The 26,631-nt window shown below is 41.5% G+C and overlaps 2 protein-coding genes across 7 annotated transcripts in view; one reads left to right on the top strand and one right to left on the bottom strand.

Moving 5' to 3' along the window:
* The window catches only part of raf1a (Raf-1 proto-oncogene, serine/threonine kinase a), a 15,416-nt gene extending 5,252 nt beyond the window's left edge, over nt 1-10,164 (top strand). The window contains exons 3-18 of one of the 4 annotated variants that reach the window (XM_053643770.1): nt 662-774; nt 2,123-2,225; nt 2,305-2,462; nt 2,896-2,988; nt 3,888-4,041; nt 4,855-4,914; nt 5,092-5,125; nt 5,641-5,747; nt 5,868-5,985; nt 6,097-6,181; nt 7,138-7,314; nt 7,455-7,501; nt 7,795-7,913; nt 8,054-8,185; nt 8,900-9,034; nt 9,308-10,164. In XM_053643770.1, the coding sequence (XP_053499745.1) occupies nt 662-774; nt 2,123-2,225; nt 2,305-2,462; nt 2,896-2,988; nt 3,888-4,041; nt 4,855-4,914; nt 5,092-5,125; nt 5,641-5,747; nt 5,868-5,985; nt 6,097-6,181; nt 7,138-7,314; nt 7,455-7,501; nt 7,795-7,913; nt 8,054-8,185; nt 8,900-9,034; nt 9,308-9,448 (1,776 nt within the window). In that variant the 3' untranslated portion in view covers nt 9,449-10,164. Of the gene's footprint in view, nt 1-661; nt 775-2,122; nt 2,226-2,304; nt 2,463-2,895; nt 2,989-3,887; nt 4,042-4,854; nt 4,915-5,091; nt 5,126-5,637; nt 5,748-5,867; nt 5,986-6,096; nt 6,182-7,137; nt 7,315-7,454; nt 7,502-7,794; nt 7,914-8,053; nt 8,186-8,899; nt 9,035-9,307 lie in introns of all 4 variants that reach the window. The other 3 variants (XM_053643769.1, XM_053643772.1, XM_053643771.1) reach the window with 3 other exon arrangements.
* Nucleotides 10,165-11,783: 1,619 nt separating this feature from the next.
* Nucleotides 11,784-26,417, bottom strand: LOC128619537 (peroxisome proliferator-activated receptor gamma). 3 transcript variants are annotated; one of them, XM_053643773.1, is made up of 12 exons: nt 25,513-26,417; nt 25,193-25,314; nt 24,890-24,986; nt 24,147-24,256; nt 23,953-24,010; nt 22,072-23,748; nt 21,742-21,971; nt 20,756-20,922; nt 19,882-20,020; nt 19,593-19,792; nt 17,713-18,166; nt 11,784-12,431 (listed from the first exon to the last, which is right to left on the bottom strand). In XM_053643773.1, exons 6-12 carry the CDS (start codon nt 22,125-22,127, stop codon nt 12,184-12,186), a joined length of 1,494 nt encoding a protein of 497 aa, XP_053499748.1. In that variant the 5' UTR covers nt 22,128-23,748; nt 23,953-24,010; nt 24,147-24,256; nt 24,890-24,986; nt 25,193-25,314; nt 25,513-26,417; the 3' UTR covers nt 11,784-12,183. The 3 variants fall into 3 exon arrangements, with proteins under 3 accessions (XP_053499748.1, XP_053499749.1, XP_053499750.1); XM_053643774.1 differs by lacking the exons at nt 25,193-25,314; nt 25,513-26,417 and having other exon boundaries at nt 24,890-25,173; XM_053643775.1 differs by lacking the exons at nt 22,072-23,748; nt 23,953-24,010; nt 24,147-24,256; ... (1 more) ...; nt 25,193-25,314; nt 25,513-26,417 and having other exon boundaries at nt 21,412-21,862.
* Nucleotides 26,418-26,631: the final 214 nt, after the last annotated feature.

Raw genomic sequence — 26,631 nt, 5'->3', positions numbered from 1 at the left:
GTGCAGTGGTGTGTGTGGTGGTGTAATTGTGTGTGCAGTGGTGTGTGTGGTGGTGTAATTGTGTGTGCAGTGGTGTGTGTGGTGGTGTAATTGTGTGTGTGGTGGTGTAATTGTGTGTGCAGTGGTGTGTGTGGTGGTGTAATTGTGTGTGCAGTGGTGTGTGTGGTGGTGTAATTGTGTGTGCAGTGGTGTGTGTGGTGGTGTAATTGGGTGTGCGGTGGTGTGATTGGGTGTGCGGTGGTGTGATTGTGTATGCGGTGGTGCGGTCGTCTGTGCGGTTAGTGATGTGGTGTTGTACCTGTGTGTGCGGTGTTGTAATTGTGTACTCAGTGTGTGTGTGGTGTTGTAATTGTGTACTCGGTGTGTGTGCGGTGTTGTAATTGTGTACTCGGTGTGTGTGTGCGGTGTTGTAATTGTGTACTCGATGTGTGTGCGGTGTTGTAATTGTGTACTCGGTGTGTGTGCGGTGTTGTAATTGTGTACTCGGTGTGTGTGCGGTGTTGTAATTGTGTACTCGGTGTGTGTGTGCGGTGTTGTAATTGTGTACTCGGTGTGTGTGTGCGGTGTTGTAATTGTGTACTCGGTGTGTGTGTGCGGTGTTGTAATTGTGTACTCGATGTGTGTGCGGTGTTGTAATTGTGTACTCGGTGTGTGTGTTCAGGTGAACGTGCGGCCCGGTATGACCCTCCACAGCTGCCTTATCAAAGCGCTGAAGGTTCGAGGACTCCAACCTGAGTGCTGCGCTGTCTATAAACTCCACGCAGGACACCGGAGGTCAGAGTGCCGATGTAGCTGCATGAGCACACCGTCACCACCACGCCGCACGCCCGTCACCACCACGCCGCACGCCCTATACATGTGTTTAGTGTGATAAACATGATCAACATTTTCATGAGGAGAGAGAAAATAAAATCATTAAGAAAAGCGAGATCTCAGGTGGATTAAAGGTGTTATAACTGCAGCTACAGGTGTAAATCATTACATCAACTTTTACTGTTCTGTAAACAATCTCTAGCTTTATCACTGACACGTCCTCAAATATCGAATGTTTAAATGCTGATAAACTCGTACTGTAAATTATTTAATTTATATTCAGACTGATCATGTATAGTTATTAGTTTATCAGCATTTAATATTAGATAGTTAAGGAACTGACACAAACGTCCACGTCTGGGTTCGAAGAAAATACAGCACAGTAGAGTTTCATGACTGAGGACACGTGAAAAAAACGTATTAAACATGTCCCACTGATAAACTAATCCATCCCAATAGGGCTCGTGTCTCTCTGTGGTGTCTGTGTAGATATTTTTACAGTAATGTAATTATTATTAAACTGTATTCATTTAGTTTAATGTACGTACTGATGGAAGCAGACAGTGTGCTGCTGAAATCTTGTTAAATTGTATTATTAATTTTTTATCATTTATTGATTAAAAACTGATTTTTAAAAACTGATTTTATAGATGGTAAATCGTATCATCAAACATTTTTCTTAAGTATCATCGAAAAGTTTTTAAAAAAATATTATTTTAAAGTATCATCAAATCAGCTCTTACTGTTATTTTTTTCACTATTGTCCGTTTGAAATTTTATTATTTTTAAGTATCTTTGAACAGTCTTTTAAAATATCCACAAACAATTCTTAATATTTTTATTTTAAAGTATCATTAAACAGTTTTACTATTTTATTATTATTATTTTTAAATATCATGTTACAGGAGGTGTGTATGTATGTATGTTTTTTATATATTTATATATATATATAATGTGTTAGAGGAGGCGTGTGTGTGTGTGTATATATATATATATATATATATATATATGTATGTGTATGTATGTATATATGTATGTATGTATATATGTATATGTATATATATGTATATGTATATATGTGTTAGAGGAGGTATATATTAGTGTTAGAGGAGGTATATATAAGTGCTACAGGATATGTGTGTGATTATGTGAGAAATATTAGTAATTAACTTAGTTTCCATCTTCAAATATTTTAAATCGCTCAAATATTTTTGTAAGAACTCACATGAAGAGAAATGGTTATATTCTGCCTTTTGTAATAAACGGATGTTACTCAAACCTTTTGATTTTTTTCCCTCTTTAATTGCAGTAAAAAGTCTCGTATGGACTGGAACACGGACTCGACGTCACTCATCGGAGAGGAGCTCCTGGTGGAGGTTCTCGATCACGTTCCTCTGACCACCCACAACTTTGTGAGTTTCCCTCAGGTTACTCAGTACAGTATGAAGTATAAAATTCGACGCTCATGACGATCCTCCGTTTGTGTTTGAGGTGAGGAAAACGTTTCTGAAGTTGGCGTACTGCGACATGTGCCAGAAGTTCCTTCTGAACGGCTTCCGCTGCCAGACGTGTGGGTATAAATTCCACGAGCACTGCAGCACCAAGGTTCCCACCATGTGTGTGGACTGGAGTAACATCAGGCAGCTTCTGTGAGTGTCACCACGCCCTCACGTCACCACGCCCTCACCTCACCTACACCTTTATTTTATTTCGTCAGTACAATTATTCCTTAAATGTACAGAATAAAGATGACAGTCAAATATCAGGGCTGCTGTTCGGCAGAATATATAATAAAATATTCAGTAGTTTCAGCCATGACGATGATGATGATGATGATGATTAAGATTTGATTTCATTTAGAAAGGCGCTGTACAAGATAAGAAAAGAAATAGATGCAATAATGCAAATGTTATACATTTATTAATGGTAATTTTGTTAATTACAAGTGTTTTATAGATAATTATTATGTAGTATTTAATAATGATAATTTTTAAACAATTACTAAATAAACTAATTGAACAGAATTAATTATTTTTCACGTGTTTTTAAAAAAAAAAATCTTCTCGGCACGTGTTTTGCCAGATTATTTCCAACTCCCGGTGAAAGCGGCGCTCCGTCTCTGCCTCCCATTACCTCGAGGAGGATGAGGGAGTCCATGAGCCGAATGCCCAGCAGGTACGACACCTTCCTGTTCGCCTCGTTAGCTATAAATATTCATATTTTGTAGGTAAACACAGATATTTCTTGAGTCTCACATAGCTAAATTCTTCATGAGGGACATGTTTAGTGTATACGTTCATAATAAAGCAGGGGAGTGTGTAGAAACAGTGCTGGGTGGATTTCACGCGCAGGTCCACAGGGAGGGACAGGTAAAGTGTTTGAACACAGGGAGGTTTTTATTGTGACATTTTATTACTGTTTACGCACTAGTGGAAAGTAATTAGTTCTAATGGGATTAACGGCCGTGTCATTACAGGGGAGTACACTTGTTTAGTGAAGCAGTTACTCTAAAGCAGCGGGTCTCAAACGTTTTGTAGTGAGGGTCACTTTAACTGTAGTATAAATTCTGCACTCCCTCAGTATGGATTTATCTCATGAACGTTATCAAGATTTTTTTATTGAAATAATATTTTTAAGGCCATAGGTCTGAGTTGACTTCAGTGCTTGGACCCCTAAACATAAAAACTTTGATAAAGTGTTTTGTGATTTTTATCACTGTAGCAAAAGTCCGTACTCTGTGGGTGGGCGGGGCATACTTCCTCTCTCCCATGTCAATCGCAGTGACACTAGCCAATCATGGTTGTCTCTGAGCTCATGTATGTAGAAGCGGGTGGATAGCACTTTCCTGTGCAGACTGGCTTCACGTGTCTCGGAGGAAGCACGTGTTACACCTCCCTGTGTTTAAACAGCTTGTAATTTAAACTAAGGTTTGTGGTAAGGTTTGTGTGGTTTCGGACAAGTCGTGACGTGAAAAGTGTTTGTGCAGCACACGTGGGTTTTGTATCCGTGTGTGTGTCGTGGTGTGGTGTTTTGTCAGCGCGTGATGTTTGTGTTGTCTCTCGTGTCTCCTCCAGCTCAGCACACAGACACTCGACTCCTCAAGCGTTTAACGACAGCACGGCGTATCCTCCTGCAGGGGGCGCTCTCTCTCAGAGACAGCGGTCCACCTCCACACCCAACGTACACATGGTCAGCACCGCCCTGCCTGTGGACAGCAGCCTGATCGAGGTGACTGACCTGTCTGTCTCTCTCTGTCCATGGTGCGCCATCTCTTTGTGTCTTGGTCTTTCCCTTTCTCTCTCTCTCTCTCTCTCTCTCTCTCTCTCTCTTTGTGTCTCTCTCTGTCTGTCCCTGTCCATCTCTCTCTCACTCCATCTTTCTGTCAGTTTGTCTTTCTCGCTTGTTCCTTTTTAGTCTCTCTCTTTTTCTTCTATATTTTCTATCTCTCTCTACTATCCTTTATATATATGTGTCTCCCTCTTTCTCTGTCTGTCCCTGTCCAACTCTCTCTCTCTCTCTATCGTAAAGTAAATATTCCTCACTGCAGTCTGTTATACTTCTTTTATACAGTTTTTACTTTCCTCCTGTTTGTCACTAGCTGGTGTCCTGGTGTCTGTTAGTGAAGTTAATAAGAAAATAATCAGAGTGTGTGTGTTAGTGAGAAACAGTAAAGAAGTGTAAACTCCTCTGTGATGAAGATTTGGGAAACTTACTGACCGTTACACAGCGCTGACACTGGAGACTCCTTCCATACACGTTACATAAATTACAGATTACTTCACCATATCAGCGATTCTTTTAATCCGTTTATTTGGAGCGAGTGGAACAAGCGCCTTTAATATAAACACATGACTTGCAGCTGAATTTCTTTACAGAAAATTAATCAAAACCTTCTGACCAATCAGAATCCAGAACTCAACAGCACCCGATTTGGACACCAGTTAGTGTTCTGTGTACTTTTCTTTTCACCCCCCCACCTCTGTATTTCCTCCGTGGTCACTCTCTCGTGGTTGTCATTGTGTCACTCGCGGTGTGGAGTAGGTAGATTGCCTGAATACTTCTCCTAGTTCCTGGTGCCGGAGATTTTGTCTGAAGAGAAGAGTAGGTATTGTTCACCTCTTCACATTTCTAATTCATGGCTGTAAAATTCTCTTAGAAACCAAAATGATAATATTTACTAAATACACAGCGAGAAGGAGGAATAAGTGTTCTGTTCGAATTTGAAATATTGTATTTATGTATTTATTTCTTTATTAATTTACTTATTAATTTATACAGGATGCGATACGTCATGGACAAGGTCACGGATCAGGTAAGAGGGGAAAAAACTGCAGTATAGGATTTCCAATAATCCAGAATGTTTTGTTTAATAATGTTGTTATTATTATTATTATTATTATTATTATTATTATTATTATTGTTGCTGTTGTTGTTCAAAACTGGAATCTTTCATTTTTACATTGTGCATAAGATTTCTTTAAAGTTAGTCACATTTTCAATCTTTTTTTCTGGCAGTTAAAGAGTAGGACAGTGTCTTTAGGCCCATATATGGACATTAAGCCATGATAAACAAACATTCCTGAATAGTTAAAGTACTGTCATTGCACTCAGAGAGATTTTTCTATTGCTAAGAAAATCTGTACAAAACATATGAATCTTAATGGCACACCCACCTTCTCCATTTATGGTCTTAAATACACGCCCACTCTGAGTGATCACTGTATTATTTATTGATATAAATATTTATTCATATCGTTATACGTTACTTGATATTTTTTTTGTGCGTATATGCTCATTCCGGGTTTTATTTGAACTCTCCTACAGCAGGAAGTTCCCCAAACCAGAGTCCGACTGGCTGGAACCAGTCCAAAACTCCGCCTCCAGCTCAGAAAGAGAGGGCGCCGCCCTTCAGCTCGCAGGAGAAAAACAAAATCGTAAGTCCTCTAACGCACGCTGCTTCGTGTTCACCTCAAAATGCACTCCTTTTTCAAGCATGAGATAATTTGCATTTAAATTACATGAAACGCACCACAATGTGTGTATATTGCTCCCAGCGTCCGAGGGATAAGAGAGACTCGAGTTATTACTGGGAGATCGAAGCCAGCGAGGTCATGCTGCACTCCAGAATCGGCTCGGGATCTTTCGGAACCGTTTACAAAGGGAAATGGCACGGTGAGAGAATCGAGTACCGCTGGAGAACCTGAACACGCACATCCAGCACAATGTCTGGTTACAGAATAATGACCCATCGCTAAGCTCCTGTTCCTCTGTCCGGACTCACAGGTGACGTCGCCGTCAAGATCTTAAAAGTCACTGATCCCACGCCGGAGCAGTTCCAGGCCTTCCGTAATGAAGTCGCAGTTCTGCGGTGAGGCGGCGTACTTAACACATCAGAACAGCACACACACATGCACACATTCATTCATGCAGTTATCCAATCAGCCAATCATGCGTCAGCAGAACAGTGCGTAAAATCATGCGTGTACAGGTCAAGAGCTTCAGTTAACGTTCACATCAAACATCAGAATGAAGAAAAAGTCTGATCTCTAAAGTGTGACTTTAACCCTGATGTGTATGTTGGTACCAGATGGGCTGGTTTGAGTTTTTCAGAAACTGCTGATCTCCTGCTGGGAGTTTCACACACAGACTGGTGCGAAAAACAAAAAACATTGAGTGAGTGACAGTTCTGTGTGTGGAAATGCCTTGTTGTTGAGAGAAATCAGAGGAGAATGATCAGACTGGTCTGAGCTGACAGGAAGTCTATAGTAACTCATATAGTCACTCTTTACAACCGTGGTGAGCAGAAAAGCATCTCAGAATGCACAACACATCAAACCTTGAGGTGGATGAGCTACAACAGCAGAAGACCACATCTTTTTGTGGTCTGACGTGGTTGTGGTTTGACGTGTTGTGCGTTCTGAGATGCTTTTCTGCTCACCACGGTTGTAAAGAGTGACTATATGAGTTACTATAGACTTCCTGTCAGCTCAGACCAGTCTGATCATTCTCCTCTGATCTCTTATCAACAAGGTGTTTCAGCCTGCTCACGTGATGTTTTTTGTTTTTTTGCGCCATTCTGTGTAAACTCTGGAGACTAACAGGCTGCGGTTAAACTCACAGAGATCACACCTTTTCTGTTTGAGGTGAACGTTAGCCGAAGCTCTTGTCCTGTATCTGCATGATTTTATGCACTGTGCTGCTGCTATATGATTGGCTGATTTAGAAACTGCATGAATGAGCAGGTGTACAGGTGTTCTTATTAAAGTGGATGGTGATGGTTGGTGTGTTGAGTGTGGAACCTCTCGGTCTTTCTCGTGTGTACAGGAAAACCCGACATGTGAACATCCTGCTGTTTATGGGCTACATGACGAAGGATAACCTGGCCATCGTGACGCAGTGGTGCGAGGGCAGCAGTCTGTACAAACACCTCCACGTGCTGGAGACCGACTACCAGATGTTACAGCTGATCGACATTGCGAGGCAGACGGCTCAGGGCATGGAGTGAGTGTCAGGAGCATAAACATCACTACAGAAGCAGACTCGGAACACCGGACACGTCTGGGACGATCAGCTACCTTTCTGTAATTGTGTGTAAATTTAACTCCAGCAGCGATTTAATGTTTCTGTTCGTTTAATTTCAGCTACTTGCACGCAAAGAACATCATCCACCGAGACATGAAGTCCAACAGTATCCTTATCACAAGTTTATTCATTTATACACATTTCATTTTGGGGCATGAAGACAACTTTATTTAAAAATGAGAACGGAAACATGAAAACTGGGTAAAGTAGGAAGTTGTAGCAAAAAAAAACAACATTAAAGTTAAACATCAAATACAAATAAAAAGAAGAAATAATAACTAAATTAATAATTACATTATGACATTATAAAATGTCAGATTTTATTTATAACAGGTTGTAAGAATAACATGGAAATAAAATCGATTGCCAGTAAAAATAATCGCTTTAACCGGAACACAGACATTTTCCTGCATGAAGGCCTGACGGTGAAGATCGGGGATTTCGGTTTAGCCACGGTGAAGGCCAGGTGGAGCGGCTCTCATCAGGTTGAACACCCGTCAGGATCCATATTATGGATGGTGAGTTTCATCCACGGATAAAAATGAAAGCAGGATAGTTTGGGATGTAGGTAGTGTTCTCAGGATGAAGGTATAAGTGAAACCGTGCTCTTTATATAATAACAGTATGATCTTTATCTCTCTGTAATGTTCCTCACCAGGCTCCTGAGGTGATCAGAATGCAGGACAACAATCCGTACAGTTTCCAATCCGACGTTTATTCCTACGGAATCGTTCTGTATGAACTGATGACTGGCGAGCTTCCGTATTCACACATCGCTAACAGAGATCAGGTACGGCTCGATGTCTACACAGTACACATTCATCACATTACATTACATTACATAAAAACATGCTGTAGCTACTGTCTGTTAGTCTGCAGATGAGGGTGTGGTTGGGACTTGGTTAATTAGGGGGTGGGGAGAGGGTGCGGTTGGGGGCCGGGTCAATTAGGGGGTGGGGCGAGGGTGCGGTTGGGGGCCGGGTCAATTAGGGGGTGGGGCGAGGGTGCGGTTGGGGGCCGGGTCAATTAGGGGGTGGGGCGAGGGTGCGGCTGGGGGCCGGGTCAATTAGGGGGTGGGGCGAGGGTGCGGCTGGGGGCCGGGTCAATTAGGGGGTGGGGCGAGGGTGCGGCTGGGGGCCGGGTCAATTAGGGGGTGGGGCGAGGGTGCGGTTGGGAGGTAGGATTAAAGCTAATACCTTTTTCTCATGATTTAATTTCCATATTAAATCACAATCCTGCACTCGCATGCAGTAATTTTAGAATTATTATGGTTTAGAACATTAATCAACACCTTTTGATGAATTATGTATGGATTAAACATAATTTAACTGGGATATAAAAAATCCTGGGAATACTGATGTGGCAATCAGAACCTGGGAAACTATTGACCGTGTGTGTGTGTGTGTGTGTGTGTGTGTGTGTGTGTGTGTGTGTGTGTGTGTGTGTGTGTGTGTGTGTGTGTGTGTGTGTGTGTGTGTGTGTGTGTGTGTGTGTGTGTGTGTAGATTATCTTCATGGTTGGTCGAGGTTATCTGTCTCCGGATCTCACTAAGCTGTATAAGAGCTGCCCCAAAGCCATGAAGCGCCTGGTCGCCGACTGTATTAAAAAATCCAAAGAAGAGAGACCGCTGTTCCCTCAGGTGACGCATCAATACCTTACTTTTATATTTTACTCTGCATCATAAATATTCATCAAATCATTAAGGTTTGCATTTTTAACATCTCACTGAATTCGCAACGTGGAGGACAGAGTACTGCTGGAAAAAAGTATTAATGAGTGAATATGAGGAGATTATGTTCTGTTAAGATTTCAATCTGACTTTTGATTGGTCCTGTAGATTCCAGTGTTCTGATTGGTTAATAAGACTTTAATAAGGATTTTTAATCCTTTTCCTGTCCTGGTGTTTGTTCAGATCCTGTCCTCCATCGAGCTCCTGCAGCACGCTTTACCCAAAATCAACCGCAGCGCCTCGGAGCCGTCGCTGCACAGAGCCACTCACACCGAGGACATCAACTCCTGCACTTTGACCGCCATGAAGCTGCCCGTGTTCTGACTCTACAAGCTGGAGCTGATGGAAACCACACCGCGTCTTCAGACATCTTCCTGAAAGCGGTGTAATCAATCTCTCTCTCTCTCTCTCTCTCCCTCTCTGTCGCGCTCTCTCAGATGAAGGCGAAGAGAAAAAGGACTCGTTGTATTATTTGAAGGTGAAGGAGCTCTTCATGCACAGAAACCAGTCAGATGAAATCTGGGTTGTGTTTAAAAAGTGTAGATACGTAATTGTTACAGGTCTAAGCATTAAAGGTTTATGTTTACTGGTATATTTGACATGCTGAAAGGAGCCGCTGATCGTCCTGCTGTTCAGCTAACAGCAGAAATGTCACGGTTTTATTTCTTAAACTACAGACGATGTTATTCTAAGCTTTGCTTTGCTGCAGGAGCGGAGAAGGAGCTCGTGTCCGTCACGGCGTGAAGGACGGAGGGTTTTAGTTTGAATCCGTCCACACGTCTTCCGCCGTCGCCGTGCCTTTCCCTGCGTGTGGAGTTTTATACGCTAGAGCGTTAATGTTAACGTGCACATCCTGTAAACAGATCAGTGTTCAGAGTTTTAACGGTGTTGATTTTGAAGAGTAGGACTCGATGTTTTTAAGACCGTTTGATTTTGAATCAGCTGTGTATTTCTGGGTTTTATTGCAGACTCGAGTACAAACTGTTTATCAATAATGGTTATTTTAATAAAAATTTAAATTAAAGTTAAATACAAAAGCATTGCATTTTAATTGAAGTGTCTGTTTTTCTACTACAGTCATACTGAATGTGACAAATTTGAATAAATAAGATGTGGGCGGGGCTAGAAATGGTACTGACCACTGATTGGTCAGAATCGTTCTGATTATTATAACGTCTCTGACAAGAGCAGCTAATCTGCTTTTATTTATTTGTTTGTTTATTTTTTTTGCATGATTCACATTTTTCTCCCTCAAAATGTACATTTCAAATTATTTTTTAAAATTCATTCATTCAGTGCTGTTTTCTTACGACTATTTATTAAATCTGACAAATGGCTTCCTGTTCACTATATTCGCTCACTACGTAGGGTATAATCCTGTTTTTGGAGCTACATATTTTGTTAACCAAATAAAGAAAGTATTGGCACCCTTGCCTACATGACAGCAGGGTGCAGCGAGGCATAATCGTCACAATTTTCTCATCAAATTTAATACCTCAGGTTCATTTTTGCTCATCATTGATATTTAATTACATCTCGTACCTGTGATTCACGTAAAATCTGCTTAACAACACAAACGGCTTCCTATTCAAGGTGATCGAGATCCCTCAGACACCTGGCACCCATCACATCTTGGAGAAACTGAGCTAAATATTTTACTCAGTTTACTTTTGGAGAAGTAGAACCTCTGTAGAACATCTGTATGTTTAAGGAGCAACAGTTGGGTTACTTGTGATCATGAAGCTTCCATAAAATTCAATTCACCTTACATGTTGTCATTTTGAAATAAGGGAGTGCTAACTTTTGCACTCGGCTCTCGGGACGGGCGTTGCTGGCTGGGAAAATGGACTCCAGCACCATCTTGTGAAAAACTGTAGACAGAATAACTCAGAAATGACTTCATCAGTAACTTTATAATGCCCTTTAATTTTATAAACATCGCCATTAACTTTATAAAATGTGTTTAAAATTAAACTCTTTCAGGAGAAATGATCTTAAGTGAACAGACACATCACAGTAAGGAAACTACAACTCTTATTGCATCATAAAATATAACAGCCAATCATGTTTCTGTATGCAAATACAGGCCATGCAGTGGGAAAAGGGGCGGGGCATGTAGGGTTGGAGTTGCTTCTAATTTGAATATTCCTAAAAGCTAGATTTCAGAGTATCAGAGTAATCAGGAATCAGAGTAGAAATGTTGTACTTTTGTCTTTTTCTGTTATTTAATGACTTTTTGTGGAACTGCCACATCAAACAATTTTAAGCAAAAGCGACCTAAAAGTTTAGTTTTATTTATTACTTTTATTTTCTTTAATTAATTAATACTCATCTTATTTTCAATCTTTTAAATAAATAAAAATTTGGATCTTGTGTTTTACATTTTAAATAAATATTCTGAATTTCACTTTAAAAATTCTTAAATGAATAATTGGAGCCTTTTTATATTTCTTAGAATTATTACTCTGGAGATTGTTTTTCTTTTTCTTATTTAAATCAGTAATCTGAATCTTGCTGTTGTCCTTTTGTTTAAATGAAAAATCTTGAACTGGGATTTCATCTTTTTTCGATTAATAACATCTTTATTTTTTAAAAAATGAATCATCTGGATTTTTAAACTTTTTAAAAATGTATTTGTTTAAAGAGAATAATCTAGATCTTGCTTTTTCAGTGTTTTTATTTATTTAATTTTTTAATTGTTGATCTGAATTTTTTTGACTTTTTATAAAGGAAGAACAATCTGGATCAGCTTTTTAAAAAAATCAAAAACATGAATCTAGTTTTTTTAAAAAAATGAATGAATTAATCTCTCTTGCTTTAAAGTTTTATCTGGATTTTTAAAAGTCTGATGTGTTCTCAAACAAAGCAAAACGTTTTATTTCATATTTTTTCAGTACAAATGAAGAATTTGCTCTCGTTTGGATTCTAATACTGGATTCTTAACTAAAAGCAGATTCTGGAATATTACAGTGAGTCTTTTTTCCTGTCTAGTGATGCTCTTATTAACATGTTTATAAAATCCAGGTCATTAATAACGGTTCCCAGTCATGTTCTGGGTTCTAGTAGAGGTCCTGCATGATCTCCAGTAAGAGCGGGTGAAGACACATGTCCAGCTCGCTCTTCTTCAGCAGGTGGATGTTGCGTACGTGTTCAGCAACCAGCGACCGCAGGTCCGTCATCTTCTGCAGCAGTTTGGCGAAGAGGTGAGGAGACTCGGGGTGGAGAACCTTCAGCTGGAACTCCAGAGTCTGAAGAACCTCATCCTGGAGCGCCTCGATGGCTTTTGGGTTCACCAAACCCGGCCGATCTGCAGTCAGGCAGCAAAGTGGCACAGGTTAGACGCTAGTGACTAGCAACTAGCAAGTAATGGAAGTTACTCTGTTATACAGTGTACTCCACTAATATTGGTAAATATGAGCAAAGAAGGCTGTGAAAAATTCTTTATTGTTTAACCTTTTGATCTTTTGTTAAAAGAAAATTCCCAGACACTCATGGTAAAGAGTAGGGGTATAACCTGCCCAAATTCCCCCACTGACCCTTCTCCATCACCCCCTAATAATCTCCATCTCTGAATTAGCTCTATAGGGAACCTGGAGTTTATCCCAGGGACCATCGGGCACAAGGCAGGGTACACCCTGGACAGGGTGCCATCCACCGCAGGCCACAATGACACACTCATTCACACAGTAGGAGGAAACCGGAGTACCCAGAGGAAACCCCTGCAGCACAGGGAGAACATGCAAACTCCACACACACAGGGCCACGGTGGGAATCGAACCCCCGACTCTGGAGGTGTGAGGCGAACGTGCTAACCACTAAGCCAACGTGCTCTACTCTCACCCAAACACAAACTCGAGCTCTTCAGTGTGCAGACACTACTGGAACTTCAAATGGGATCGGGTTCTATGGTCAGATGAAACCAGAATAGAGCTGGTAATAAACAGCAGAGGTGGTTTTGGAGCACACAGAGAGGTAGCCATATGGAAAAGTACCTCATGCCCACGGTTATGTGGAGGTGGATCTTTAATGTTTTGGGGCTGTTTTTCTGCCAGAGGACCTGGACATTTTGTTAGGACACATGGCATCATGGACTCATGATGATCAACAGATATTGAATGAAAACCTGACTGCCTCTGCCAGAAAGCTTCAAATGGGCCGTGGTTGGATCTTCCAGCAGGACAATGATCCAAAACATCATCAAAATCAACACAGAAATGGTTTACTGACCACAAAATCAAGGTCCTGCCCTGACCCTCCCAGTCCCCTGACCTGAACCCCAGAGAAAACCTGTGTGGTGAACTGAAGAGGAGAGTCCACCAGCGTGGACCTCGAAATGTGAAGGATCTGGAGAGGTTCTGTATGGAGGAACGCTCTCAGATCCCTCACCATGTATTCTCCAACCTCATCAGGCGTTATAGGAGAAGACTCAGAGCTGTTATCTCGCAAAGGGAGTTAGCACAAAGTATTGACTAAAAGGGTGCCAATAATTGTTGCACACCTATATTTAGCAAAGGTTTTTTTTTTATAATCCAGTGTTGTGTTTTGAGTATTTTTGTGATTTTTTTTTATTTTTATAAAAGATCAAAAGCTTAAACAATAAAGACAATTTTTCACAGCCTTCTTTACTCATATTTACCAAGGGTGCCAATATTAATGGAGGGCACCGTACTAGTTTAGTTTTGGATAAATTTTGGATAAAATCATCACATACAACATCATCGTCTCAGTGATACAAATTAATTAAATAATCCTGGATTTATTCAGGATTAAATTAGCAATTAAATTTAAGATTTATTCTGGATTAAATCACAAATGAATGAAATTAAGATTTCTCTTGATTGATCTGTTAAATCCAGTTATTTTAACCTTTTAGTCTTGTTAGAAAATTAGCTTTTTAATTTTTAAATGAAGTAAAAAAATTGTTAATTCATATTTTTTAAACATTAATGTGTAAATGGTGAACTTTTACACCATTAACCCCAACACTCTGAAAACCCATTTGTCCGGTCAGCATATGTTCTGGACTGTGATTGGTCAGGAGGCGGTGATTAATTCTCTAGAACAGCGGCTCTGACAGTAGCGCAGGTTTATATTAATGCTCTCGCTCTAATACCTTATCGTTTCTATAGTAACGGCTCGTTCACAGGGACGTGTACAGCGCGCGCTCCACTGATAATAAACGTGTTAAAAAACACCAGTTTATGTGGAGAACTATTTTACATGTATGGAAGGAGTCTCCAGTGTCAGCGCTGTGTAACAGCGGTGAAGAGGTGAAGCTGGAACTTTACGTTTCTCACATCTTCATCACAGAGTTTACACTTCTGACAAGCTGTGATTTGTTCAAGAGAATAAAGAGCGAATAAAGAGAGAATAATGAGGGAGAATAAAGAGAGGGATTAGAGAGAGAGAATACAGAGGGGGAATAGAGAGGGGGAATAGAGAGAGAGAATAGAGAGAGAGAGAATAAAGAGAGAGAATAACGAGAGGGAATAGAGAGGGGGAATAAAGAGAGATAATAAAGAGAGGGAATAGAGAGGGGGAATAAAGAGAGGGAATAGAGAGAGGGAATAGAGAGGGGGAATAGAGGGGGGGATAGAGAGAGGGAATAGAGAGAGGGAATGGGGGGATAGAGAGAGGGAATAGAGAGAGGGAATAGAGGGGGGGATAGAGAGAGGGAATAGAGAGAGGGAATGGGGGGGATAGAGAGAGAGAATAGAGGAGGGGGAATAGAGAGGGGGAATAGAGAGGGAATAGAGAGAGGGAATAGAGAGAGGGAATAGAGAGAGAGAATAGAGAGAGGGAATAGAGAGGGGGAATAGAGAGGGGGAATAGAGAGAGAGAATAGAGAGAGGGAATAGAGAGAGAGAATAGAGAGAGGGAATAGAGAGGGGGAATAGAGAGAGGGAATAGAGAGGGGGAATAGAGAGGGAATAGAGAGGGAATAGAGAGGGGGAATAGAGAGAGGGAATAGAGAGTGGGAATAGAGAGGTAATAGAGAGAGGGAATAGAGAGAGAATAGAGAGAGGGAATAGAGAGGGGGAATAGAGAGAGGGAATAGAGAGGGGGAATAGAGAGAGGGAATAGAGAAGGGGAATAGAGAGGGGGAATAGAGAGGGAATAGAGAGAGGGAATAGAGAGGGGGAATAGAGGAGGGGGAATAGAGAGAGGGAATAGAGGGGGGATAGAGAGAGGGAATAGAGAGAGGGAATAGAGAGGGGGAATAGAGAGAGGGAATAGAGAGGGGGGATAGAGAGAGGGAATAGAGGAGGGAATAGAGAGGGAATAGAGAGAGGGAATAGAGGGGGGGATAGAGAGAGGGAATAGAGAGAGGGAATAGAGAGGGAATAGAGAGAGGGAATAGAGGGGGGGATAGAGAGAGGGAATAGAGGAGGGAATAGAGAGGGAATAGAGAGAGGGAATAGAGGGGGGGATAGAGAGAGGGAATAGAGGAGGGAATAGAGAGGGAATAGAGAGAGGGAATAGAGGGGGGGATAGAGAGAGGGAATAGAGGAGGGAATAGAGAGGGAATAGAGAGAGGGAATAGAGGAGGGAATAGAGAGGGAATAGAGAGAGGGAATAGAGGAGGGAATAGAGAGGGAATAGAGAGAGGGAATAGAGGGGGGGATAGAGAGAGGGAATAGAGGAGGGAATAGAGAGGGAATAGAGAGAGGGAATAGAGGGGGGGATAGAGAGAGGGAATAGAGAGAGGGAATAGAGGAGGGAATAGAGAGGGAATAGAGAGAGGGAATAGAGGGGGGGATAGAGAGAGGGAATAGAGGAGGGAATAGAGAGGGAATAGAGAGAGGGAATAGAGGGGGGGATAGAGAGAGGGAATAGAGAGAGGGAATAGAGGAGGGAATAGAGAGGGAATAGAGAGAGGGAATAGAGGGGGGGATAGAGAGAGGGAATAGAGGAGGGAATAGAGAGGGAATAGAGAGAGGGAATAGAGGGGGGGATAGAGAGAGGGAATAGAGGAGGGAATAGAGAGGGAATAGAGAGAGGGAATAGAGAGAGGGAATAGAGGGGGGGATAGAGAGAGGGAATAGAGAGAGGGAATAGAGAGGGGGGATAGAGGGGGGGATAGAGAGAGGGAATAGAGAGAGGGAATAGAGGGGGGGATAGAGAGAGGGAATAGAGGAGGGAATAGAGAGGGAATAGAGAGAGGGAATAGAGGGGGGGATAGAGAGAGGGAATAGAGGAGGGAATAGAGAGGGAATAGAGAGAGGGAATAGAGGGGGGGATAGAGAGAGGGAATAGAGGAGGGAATAGAGAGGGAATAGAGAGAGGGAATAGAGGGGGGGATAGAGAGAGGGAATAGAGAGAGGGAATAGAGGAGGGAATAGAGAGGGAATAGAGAGAGGGAATAGAGGGGGGGATAGAGAGAGGGAATAGAGGAGGGAATAGAGAGGGAATAGAGAGAGGGAATAGAGGGGGGGATAGAGAGAGGGAATAGAGGAGGGAATAGAGAGGGAATAGAGAGAGGGAATAGAGAGAGGGAATAGAGGGGGGGATAGAGAGAGGGAATAGAGAGAGGGAATAGAGAGGGGGGATAGAGGGGGGGATAGAGAGAGGGAATAGAGAGAGGGAATAGAGGGGGGAATAGAGAGAGGGAATAGAGAGAGGGAATAGAGAGGGGGAATAGAGGGGGGGATAGAGAGAGGGAATAGAGAGAGGGAATAGAGAGAGGGAATAGAGGAGGGAATAGAGAGAGGGAATAGAGGAGGGAATAGAGGAGGGAATAGAGAGAGGGAATAGAGGAGGGAATAGAGAGAGGGAATAGAGAGAGGGAATAGAGGGGGGGATAGAGAGAGGGAATAGAGGGGGGGATAGAGAGGGGGAATAGAGGAGGGAATAGAGAGAGGGAATAGAGGGGGGGAATAGAGGAGGGAATAGAGAGAGGGAATAGAGAGAGGGAATAGAGGGGGGGATAGAGAGAGGGAATAGAGAGAGGGAATAGAGAGGGGGAATAGAGGAGGGAATAGAGAGAGGGAATAGAGGGGGGGAATAGAGAGAGGGAATAGAGGAGGGAATAGAGAGAGGGAATAGAGGGGGGGATAGAGAGAGGGAATAGAGGGGGGGATAGAGAGAGGGAATAGAGGAGGGAATAGAGAGAGGGAATAGAGGGGGGGATAGAGAGAGGGAATAGAGGAGGGAATAGAGAGAGGGAATAGAGGAGGGAATAGAGGAGGGAATAGAGAGGGGGAATAGAGGAGGGAATAGAGAGAGGGAATAGAGAGAGGGAATAGAGGAGGGAATAGAGAGAGGGAATAGAGAGAGGGAATAGAGGGGGGGATAGAGAGAGGGAATAGAGGGGGGGATAGAGAGAGGGAATAGAGGGGGGAATAGAGAGAGGGAATAGAGGAGGGAATAGAGAGAGGGAATAGAGGGGGGAATAGAGAGAGGGAATAGAGGGGGGGATAGAGAGAGGGAATAGAGGGGGGGATAGAGAGAGGGAATAGAGGAGGGAATAGAGAGGGTTGGTGGAATGACTGTTTATAACCAGCCGCTGTAACGTCAGTGAGAACAGGAATGAACTCATTTCCTCAACATTAAATGGTTTATGTTAATGAAGCATCAGATGTTTTTACCTCCACACAGGATGACTGCGGTGATGAAGAGCACCAGGTCGCACTCCTCCAGCTCGAGTGCTCTAAATTTACCCAAGAAGTCAAACTTGGTCTCCATCATGTCGCAGAACGGTTTGCGGAGGCTCTTGATGAACTCTCGGGTCATGAAGACTCGTCCCTCGGCCATCAGCACGCCGTCCTTGTTGGTGAAGTGACTCAGGCGGATGATGTTCACCTCGAAGGCGCTGTACTTCAGCATGGTGATCTGATCGCTCAGCTCCAGCTCCCCGAAACCCGGGATGCTCTTCGCAAACTCTGCGATTCTGCGCACGCACTCGGCCGAGCCGTACTGCACACGGCGGAACATGGACAGCTCCAGCTCGGCGACGGGGAACAGAGCCGGCACAGACGAGTGCTTCCACACCAGGAACTCCTCACCAGCCATCAGAGACTTCATATCGTGGATGATGAACAGCTGACGGAAGGAAGAATGTCTGATCAATTCTCATACTGAGTAGAACATCAAAATAAATTCGGAACGCGTTCCAGACAGAACAGCTGTGTGCTAGAGAAGATGTGCTAATCCCAGCAATGTCCTGGGAAGCCACTGGATGTTTTAACACACTCGAAAATGACCCGAATCAAGGGACTAAGGGATAATGGGATTGAGCTTTAGGGATGACTATAAAATGATGGGTTAAATTCATGAGTAAGGATTGGATTACAGGATTAGAGATCATGAATTAAGGATTGGGAGTTAAGGGTCGTGATTTTAGGGTTAGAGATTCAATGTCAGGACTAAGTTTAAGAGCATTTAATCTTAACCCCAATCCCCTAACCCTTGATTGTTAACCGTACATTTAATCTGCTAAACCCCTAATCCCAAATCAATCCATAACCTTAATCCTGAATTTAACCCTAAACCTTAAGACTTATCTCTTATCATTAACTGTAATTTTTCACTCTAAAAATAACCCCTTTCCCCTAATCCTTTATTCTAATCCCTACTCTTAAAATCTAATTTACCCCTTCATTTTATCCATAAACCCTAACCCTTGATCCTTAACCCTAAATTTCAACCCCAAGGTCTGACCTTCATTTTAGATCCTTAACCCTGAATCTTACTCTTTACCTCCTAATCCCTAATCCTAAAAATTTATCCTCAACCAAAACCTTATCCTGAGTTTACCCCAGAATGTTAACCTTAAACCTTAAACCTTAACCTTTATCCCTAATCCTGATCTTTACACTTCAATCATTAACCCTAAATCTTCCTCTTTTAAACGTAAAAGTCTGGTTTAAATTCCAGCGTAAGGATTTTTGGTTGAGGATTAGATTTTAAGATTAGGGATTAGGGTTTAGGGGTGAGATTTAGGGTTGGGGGTTAGGGTTGAGGATTAGATTTTAAGATTAGGGATTAGGGTTTAGGGGTGAGATTTAGGGTTATGGATTAAGGTTGAGGATTAGATTTTAAGATTAGGAATTAGGGATGAGGGATTAGGGGTGAGATTTAGGGTTGGGGGTTAGGGTTGAGGATTAGATTTTAAGATTAGGGATTAGGGATGAGGGATTAGGGGTGAGATTTAGGGTTATGGATTAAGGTTGAGGATTAGATTTTAAGATTAGGGATTAGGGTTTAGGGGTGAGATTTAGGGTTATGGATTAAGGTTGAGGATTAGATTTTAAGATTAGGGATTAGGGATGAGGGATTAGGGGTGAGATTTAGGGTTGGGGGTTAGGGTTGAGGATTAGATTTTAAGATTAGGGATTAGGGTTTAGGGGTGAGATTTAGGGTTAGGCATTAAACGATAGGGTTACATGTTTTAGGTTGTGGATTAAGGCTCAAGATTAAAGGGTTTCCTTTATTTGTAGAGATTAAAGCAAGTTCTGAGTAATTTTACCGGGTTTTCTTCGTCTTTTCCTGATAAAATGGCTTTGGCTTTGCTCTTCGTTATTGGGAAGTGTCTGAGGTAGGAACGGTATAAATTCCTGGCGATCGCTTGTTGTTTTCCTGACTCCGGTTCCAGCCGATGCACGACTGTGTGGAACTCCATGATCAGCTTCTCTCGCTCGGCTAGAGGCGTTCTCCCAAAACGAATGGCTGTGGGGAAGCGATATTTCAGTTCTTCTGCAGGACGGCACTTTAAATGAGAAGTGTTCTGGTTAAAGATAAGCAGTTTATTGACGTACCTGTGTGAGACATTCCTGCCAAAACACACTTCTTAAACCGGCAGAACTGACACTTGTTCCGGTTTTTTTTGTGGACTCGACAGTTCCGGCTGCAGTGTTTATACTTCAGCTTCAATCCCACGGTTCTCCGAAAGAAACCCTGAACAATTTCAAAATCTTAATCCTTTAGATTAGATCGCAGATCACAGGTTCGGCATCAGATGCCTTTTACAAGTTGCTCCAATTTCCTGTGATTATTTTTCACATATTTCACATGAATACATCAATATTCTATTAATAAATGCATATTATACAGGAAAATATTGAGTCAGCTCACATTATTAACTGGTAAACTGAATTCCTCCTCTTTTGGCTTTATAAATAATACAATTCATTTTTTTTAAATGATTAATGCCTTGGAGACTTTCGTACCATTATAGTATGTTTTTTTTTTTTTTTTTAACATTTTATATTCATTATATATATAAAATGCATTTTAAGTTATTTGTGCCACATCTTCTTTTCCCAACAGAAATGAAATGTAAATAAATGTTCAGTGTTTATAAAGAGCCGTATACAGCATGTGGATTATTACACTAATGTTTTACTGAATTTATCAAATTAAATCATTAATTACTACCAGAATTTCAGTTTATACTATCAGTGCTTTAAAATCTCCTAAAACACCATTTTATACCTTTTTAAAATAACAATCCCTGTAAGATATTAAATAGTTTAGGAATTTTAATGCATAAACAATGGATAAAAATGTCAGTGGAGCATCTCTACACTTTTTCCCCCTCATTAAAAATACCAGCATCTATGAATATGCATGAGTATGCAAATCTGTCCAGAAAATTTCTCCAAACTGTTTCTTTAGCAGCGTTTTAGTTACCTTACACCCTTCACAAGCGTGGACGCCGTAGTGATACCCCGAGGCTCGATCTCCACATATCTTACACGCCATGTTTAGTAACGCGGTGCTCGCGTCGTCGTGCAGCTTGGCGTACGAGAAGCTGTGTTCTGTATGAGGCGGAGTCTTCAAACCCGAGCACCTAGAACCTGAACCAGGACAAAACCACTTGAACACTATTTATTAATAAAAATATCTTAAATTTCTTGATTTTTAACTCTACAATGATTCAGTACATGATACAGAATATACAATGTCCTGAGTTTATGCATTTAAATATGCTGATCTACAGCTTCAGCACTATTTTGTACAGAAAGTGTGTTTTGTGTCGGAGTCCTTGATTAGAAAACCACTTAAACGCCACGTCCTCATAAACTCTGTCTGATATCAACTATTAAACCTCATCGTTTAAATGAGCGAGGTCATGTTGCAATCTCACCATTACCCACAATGCATTTGGACTTCTTAAACTCACACTGATTGACTCTACTTATCTCAGATCTCAGATAAGTAGAGGTTTAAAAAAACTGTGTGTGTGTGTGTGTGTGTGTGTGTGTGTCTGTGTGTGTGTGTGTGTGTGTGTGTGTGTGTGTGTGTATGTTTGGTCCAGAAAACTTTTGGAAAGGTTACCGCTTTACCTCTGTCTGTTACACAGCACTGACACTGGAGACTCCTTCCATACAGGTTACATAAACACATTTCTCCTCACAGGAAACTTCACCATATCAACCATTATTAAAATCTGTTTATTATCAGTGGAGCGTGCGCTGTACACGTCCCCGTGAACGAGCCGTTACTATAGAAACCATAACATGTCAAAGCGAGAGCATTAATATAAACCTGCGCTACTGTCAGAGCCGCTGTTATAGAGAATTAATCACCAGCTTCTGACCAATCACAGTCCAGAACTCAGCAGCGCCGTGGTGTAAGTGTGAATCTGGGTATCTCACTGTAACAGCATGACGTACTTTCCTCCTCACTGTGGAGACGCTGAGTGTCCGTGTCACTGGCGAGTTCAGAATCCTCACTGGAAGCGCTCAAGGAGGACTCGGGTTTTGATGGAAATGTCACGTCGAAACCGTATATTGTCATTTCGTCCAGTCCGAGCTGATCGAGTCCAAAACTCATGTTCCAGGCGTCGAACTTCTCTCCGTCCGTACACATGGTTAATTGGACGAGTGAAGGTCCGGGAATCAGACTGAATGAAGCAGTGGAGGAGAAAGAAGGAATAATTGACAGTTTTAATGGTCCAAGCGGAATTTTATGATCTCAAAGGTCTGTTTTTTTTAAACATTAACCTGCAGTGAGGTTCAGGTTCAGCTTCCAGATGTTTTATAGACAACACGTGATCCATCGAAAGACTCGGAGGTAGGAGGAATCTTCTTAAATATATATTTATGACCTTTATTACAGCATGAAAATGATTGAGAAAGATGATCACTGATAATAATTTCCATCTTATTAATGTGTGTGTGTGTGTGTGTGTGTGTGTGTGTGTGTGTTACAGACGTCAGCAGGCGTGAGGAAGCTGCAGAGGAACCATCACTCCCTTTAGATTAACGGGGTCCCATTGGAGAGAGTGGTTCATATCACCAGGACATGCCATGGTCCTGTCACATTAACCCCCTGGTGAAGAAGACCCGTCAGCGTCTTTACCACTTTAGACTCTTAAGAGCCTGTAAACTGCCCTTTAAGGTGCTAAGGAACTTTTACACCTGCACCATGGAGGGCATCCTGATGGGAAGCATCACAGCTGGGTTTGAGAACAGCACCAAGCAGGATAAGTGGCTCCCCAGAGGATGGTGCAATCAGCTGAGTGCAACATCTGCACTGAGCTCCCTGACCTGCAGTCCATCTACCAAGGCCGAGTGAAGGACCTCAGCGGACTCTTCTCTCTGTTGCAGTCAGTGACGTGCTTCTGCTCCCTAAAGGCCAACAGAGAGAATGACGAGCTTGTTCCCACAGGCCATTCGGTTCCTCAACCAGGAGAACACCTAGGACTACAGCCAGATGTGACACCAACCCACTGCACATTATTCAAAATACAGTTGTACTGTTTCTGCCACCGATCTTTCTCTCCTATATATCAGATTTTTAAAATATTTTTCTTTCCTACCTGTATAGAAATTAATTTTGGTTTATGTAACTTCTATTTTTATGTCAGGGACCGTCGAAAAAAGCGTTTCACTGCACGTCGTACTGTGTATAATTGTGTATGTGGCCAATAAAATTAGATTTTGATATGTTACTGACTAACCCTAACCCCAAGTGCACCTCTGAGTTAGTCTCAGCCTCCCTAACGCACGGTGTGAATTTAGTGAAAATCAGAGAACGCTAAAAAAACCCCAAAACACAAAACCCAAACAATCTCAGTAAGATTCCCCTTACTGTTTTTCTTTTGGGTGAAAAATTCGACATTCTCAGATTTTCAGCAAATTGACACGATGCGTTAGGGAGGTCAAGAGTAACACTATAATACATTAATACATTAATACATGTTCCAGAATCAAACAATGAAATTTCCATTTTAAACAAAATGAACAAAACAACAGAAAAGCTCCTTCAAAATTCAAGCTACAACGACGAAACTTAAAAACAATTAATCATTTATTTTATGAACTTTAAACCAAATTCTAAGATCTTACAATAGAATTAAATTCAAGAGCTTAAGTGTTTAATATAATCTAAAAAGATATCATAAAAAAAATACGTATACAATATTTACAGTCATATGTAAAAATAAGTACACCCCATGGAAATTGTTCGGTTTTTTGGATATATTTGGACAAGCAAACATTTGTTCCTGTTTGAAACAGTGCCTATTAATAACGTTGGTACACTATTAGATGAGAAATTTTATAGAAATGTTCACAATTTCATTAAATTCGGTCGCCGAACGGGTTCATCATCACTCTCCAGATGATTTGGTACTGTAGCAAGTCGAACCTTCTTTTTGTCTTCACCGTAGTTCTCTGCTGTGAAAACATGTGTCAGCACAATGGGTTACACATTTCTTCCAACATCACTGGTTTACTCGTTTACTCGTACTTTCACACTGGCTTCCTATGGTTTATAAAATTCCTACCAGTGTTGTAGTCAAGACCAGACCGAGACCTGAAGACGTTTTTTTAAAACCAGGGTTATTTATGATAAAACTGAAATGAGGTGTTGTTCCATACCTTCAGTCAGTGCTCGCAGGAACTCTCTGTCTCTGTTAATTGACCTGCTAATGCTACCCTACAAACAATGTAGAAATTTTTGTAAGGGACTTGACTGGTCTCGAGAATAAGTCCGATTCTACACTTGTTTAAATGCTCCTGAGTCCATGACAAGACCAACAAACACTGATTCCTACAAAAAATGTATTCTGTACCTGCATATCCGAAAACAGAGACTTGGTATCTCTGCCAGGATCCCTTGTCAGACATTTCTTCTTTTTTCACTCTCGCTGACACAATTTGTGCATGGCCAGTAGCAGAAAACCTGAAAAAAAAATCAACAGATCAAGATATAAAGACAAACAACATGGGGAGTGTGCCTGAATTAGTATAAAGTAAAACCATGTAACTGTGTGTGAGAAAACAGTGAAAGGAGTTTTGCTTCAAAATCAAAATAACCCTATGGATATCTGAAACAACAATGAACAGTTACTAGTGAGGACTCTCTTGTGCGTAGGTACAGAAGAGCGTGGACCAATGTGCAACCAAAACCTGGAGGGAAAGTGTTTTCTCTACTTACTGAAGACTGTCCAAACCAGACATTAGCCAGATTTGTCTAATTCGATTATTTGAAAGTCTTGTGTTTAATTTGGAATGGAGAGAGGGAAAACTCGCACACTACAAAATCAAGAGGCATTAGGTCAATATTATAATAATATTGATAAAATGTTTAAAATAATGATATGTAAATATTTTTACATCTTTATGTAAATAGTTATTGTCCTTTGTGTGAACGAGCCTTAAGAAGGAATTCTCCTGAGAATGAGTTGTGCTACACTGAGAGAGTGAACTCCAGGACACTGATAATAATGAGCATCTGCTGCAAAGCTAAGCTAATCAACATTGTGATAATAATAAGTATTTTATTCATACAATGAACAAAAGGCACTCAACTTACCTGAAAGGCGCTGTCTCGCTGTTTGTCAACGGTCAGTCCATCCCACTGACCGTTGATTGGCACGCACACGCTCCAAAACCACGCCCATCTGACCACGCTAAACCGTAGAAATGAATTCGAATAGGGATGTACAGATAAAAAATCATTCCACATTTTATCCCTCACTGAGATTGCAAATGTTATTATACTGATGTTTTTTAAAGCCCCTAATTTTATTGTTTACTTGTTTACATACTTTACAAATAATTATACACTATAATAATGAGATAAATGAATAAGTTTGTAAGAACCACAGCAACAAACATCTGTTTGCCCTGCCACAGTCACAGGGAGTCGGAAGAGGAGCAATGTCAGCAATTTGGAGATATTTTAAGATAAGTGATGATGATAAAAGTAAAGCAGACTGCAAACTGTACTCTGCTAAACTGTCAAGAGGAGGGGTAAAAAATAGCTCATTTAACACAAGCAATTTGATTAAACATCTAAAGAACAAACATAACGCCGAGTGCAAAGAGTTTGCTAATGCTAGCAGCGGGAAATCGCAACAACCAACAAATGCTGGAGAAGCGAGAGAAAATGTCCAGACACAAGCCACGGGCAGTAAAAATAACAGAAGCTCTTACCCAGTTCATTGCTCTTGATGACCAACCGTTGTCAGCTGTAGATAGTACAGGATTTCGTCGTCTTCTTGGTGTACTTGAGCCGAAGTATGAGATTCCCAGCCGTCACCACATTACAGATACCGCATTACCAAAGCTGCATGACTTGGTGAAAAAGCACATCAGGAACCTGTTGCAGGACATTTCGGCCTTCAGCTTCACCACTGGTGTTTGGACTAGCGGTGTCAGCCCAATGTCTCTTGAGGATTTTACTCCCCAGAGAGTCGTTTTACAAGCAACGCAGTTTAGGGGTTCACAGACTGGCCAAGCCATAGCAGGTTCGTTCGATGACACGCTTCAGACGTGGGGCATTCCGAAAAGTTATGTTCACATTGTGTCGCGGGACAATGCCAACAACATGATCAAGGCTATGAGTGATGCTGGACTACCTAGCTTGCCATGTGCCATTCACACCCTCCGGCTGGCTGTTATGAGGGTCTTTTGGTCCAGAAAAGTGTTGCTGATGTGGTGGCAGTCAGACGTAAAATGGTATAATTGTGAAGTACTCATATCTTTACTTGGTATAGGCAAATACCCAAATGTGAGTACTTGTACTTGGTCTGAAAAAAAGTGGTATCGGTGCATCCCTACTGAAAATAAACAGTATTTCCACATTTGACACTTTTCAGACCCTCCAGGATTTTGCGATCACAGAAACAAACTCCACAATATTCAGAGGAGCTTGCAATTTTTCAAAATTGCCGCAGATTTTCCACAGATTTTGGATCATCACAACACGCATTCAGCCAGAGCCATCTTCGATTCACGTGCGTCGAACACGAGTACAGCTCAAAACGTCTCATTCACCAACAAACGTCACCGTGAAAAGACGGTGCAAAACAATTTTGTGTGATTGCAATTTGGCCAATTCAAGTACTTTCCTGCAAAAAAGCACATTAAACTATGAAATATGCATCGCAAAACAATCACACACAAAAAAATCAGTAAACGCAGTGTATGGACACAATGACGTGTTCTTAATATAATTCCATAAGTACAGAAATCTCTGTTGGAGAGATCCAGATCAATACTGATCCAGTACGATCTCTGTACTCTAGAGTATTATAGCAAGTCTTAGCTACG

The sequence above is a fragment of the Ictalurus furcatus genome, chromosome 15 (genome assembly GCF_023375685.1).
Source record: "Ictalurus furcatus strain D&B chromosome 15, Billie_1.0, whole genome shotgun sequence".
Classification (NCBI taxonomy): Eukaryota; Metazoa; Chordata; class Actinopteri; order Siluriformes; family Ictaluridae; genus Ictalurus; species Ictalurus furcatus.
The sequence above is the reverse complement of the archived record's forward strand: the minus strand, read 5'-3'. Positions and strand labels throughout refer to the sequence as shown.

What these genes read in the sequence shown, in the direction of transcription:
- LOC128619537 (XM_053643773.1), bottom strand. Translation starts at nt 22,127, where the DNA reads ATGGATCACGTGTTGTCTATAAAACATCTGGAAGCTGAACCTGAACCT. An exon ending in ACGCTTGTGAAGGGTGTAAG is followed by an intron (nt 20,021 to 20,755) that starts GTAACTAAAACG and finishes GAAATTGTTCAG; the next exon opens with GGTTTCTTTCGGAGAACCGT. An exon ending in GAAAAGACGAAGAAAACCCG is followed by an intron (nt 18,167 to 19,592) that starts GTAAAATTACTC and finishes TCCTTCCGTCAG; the next exon opens with CTGTTCATCATCCACGATAT.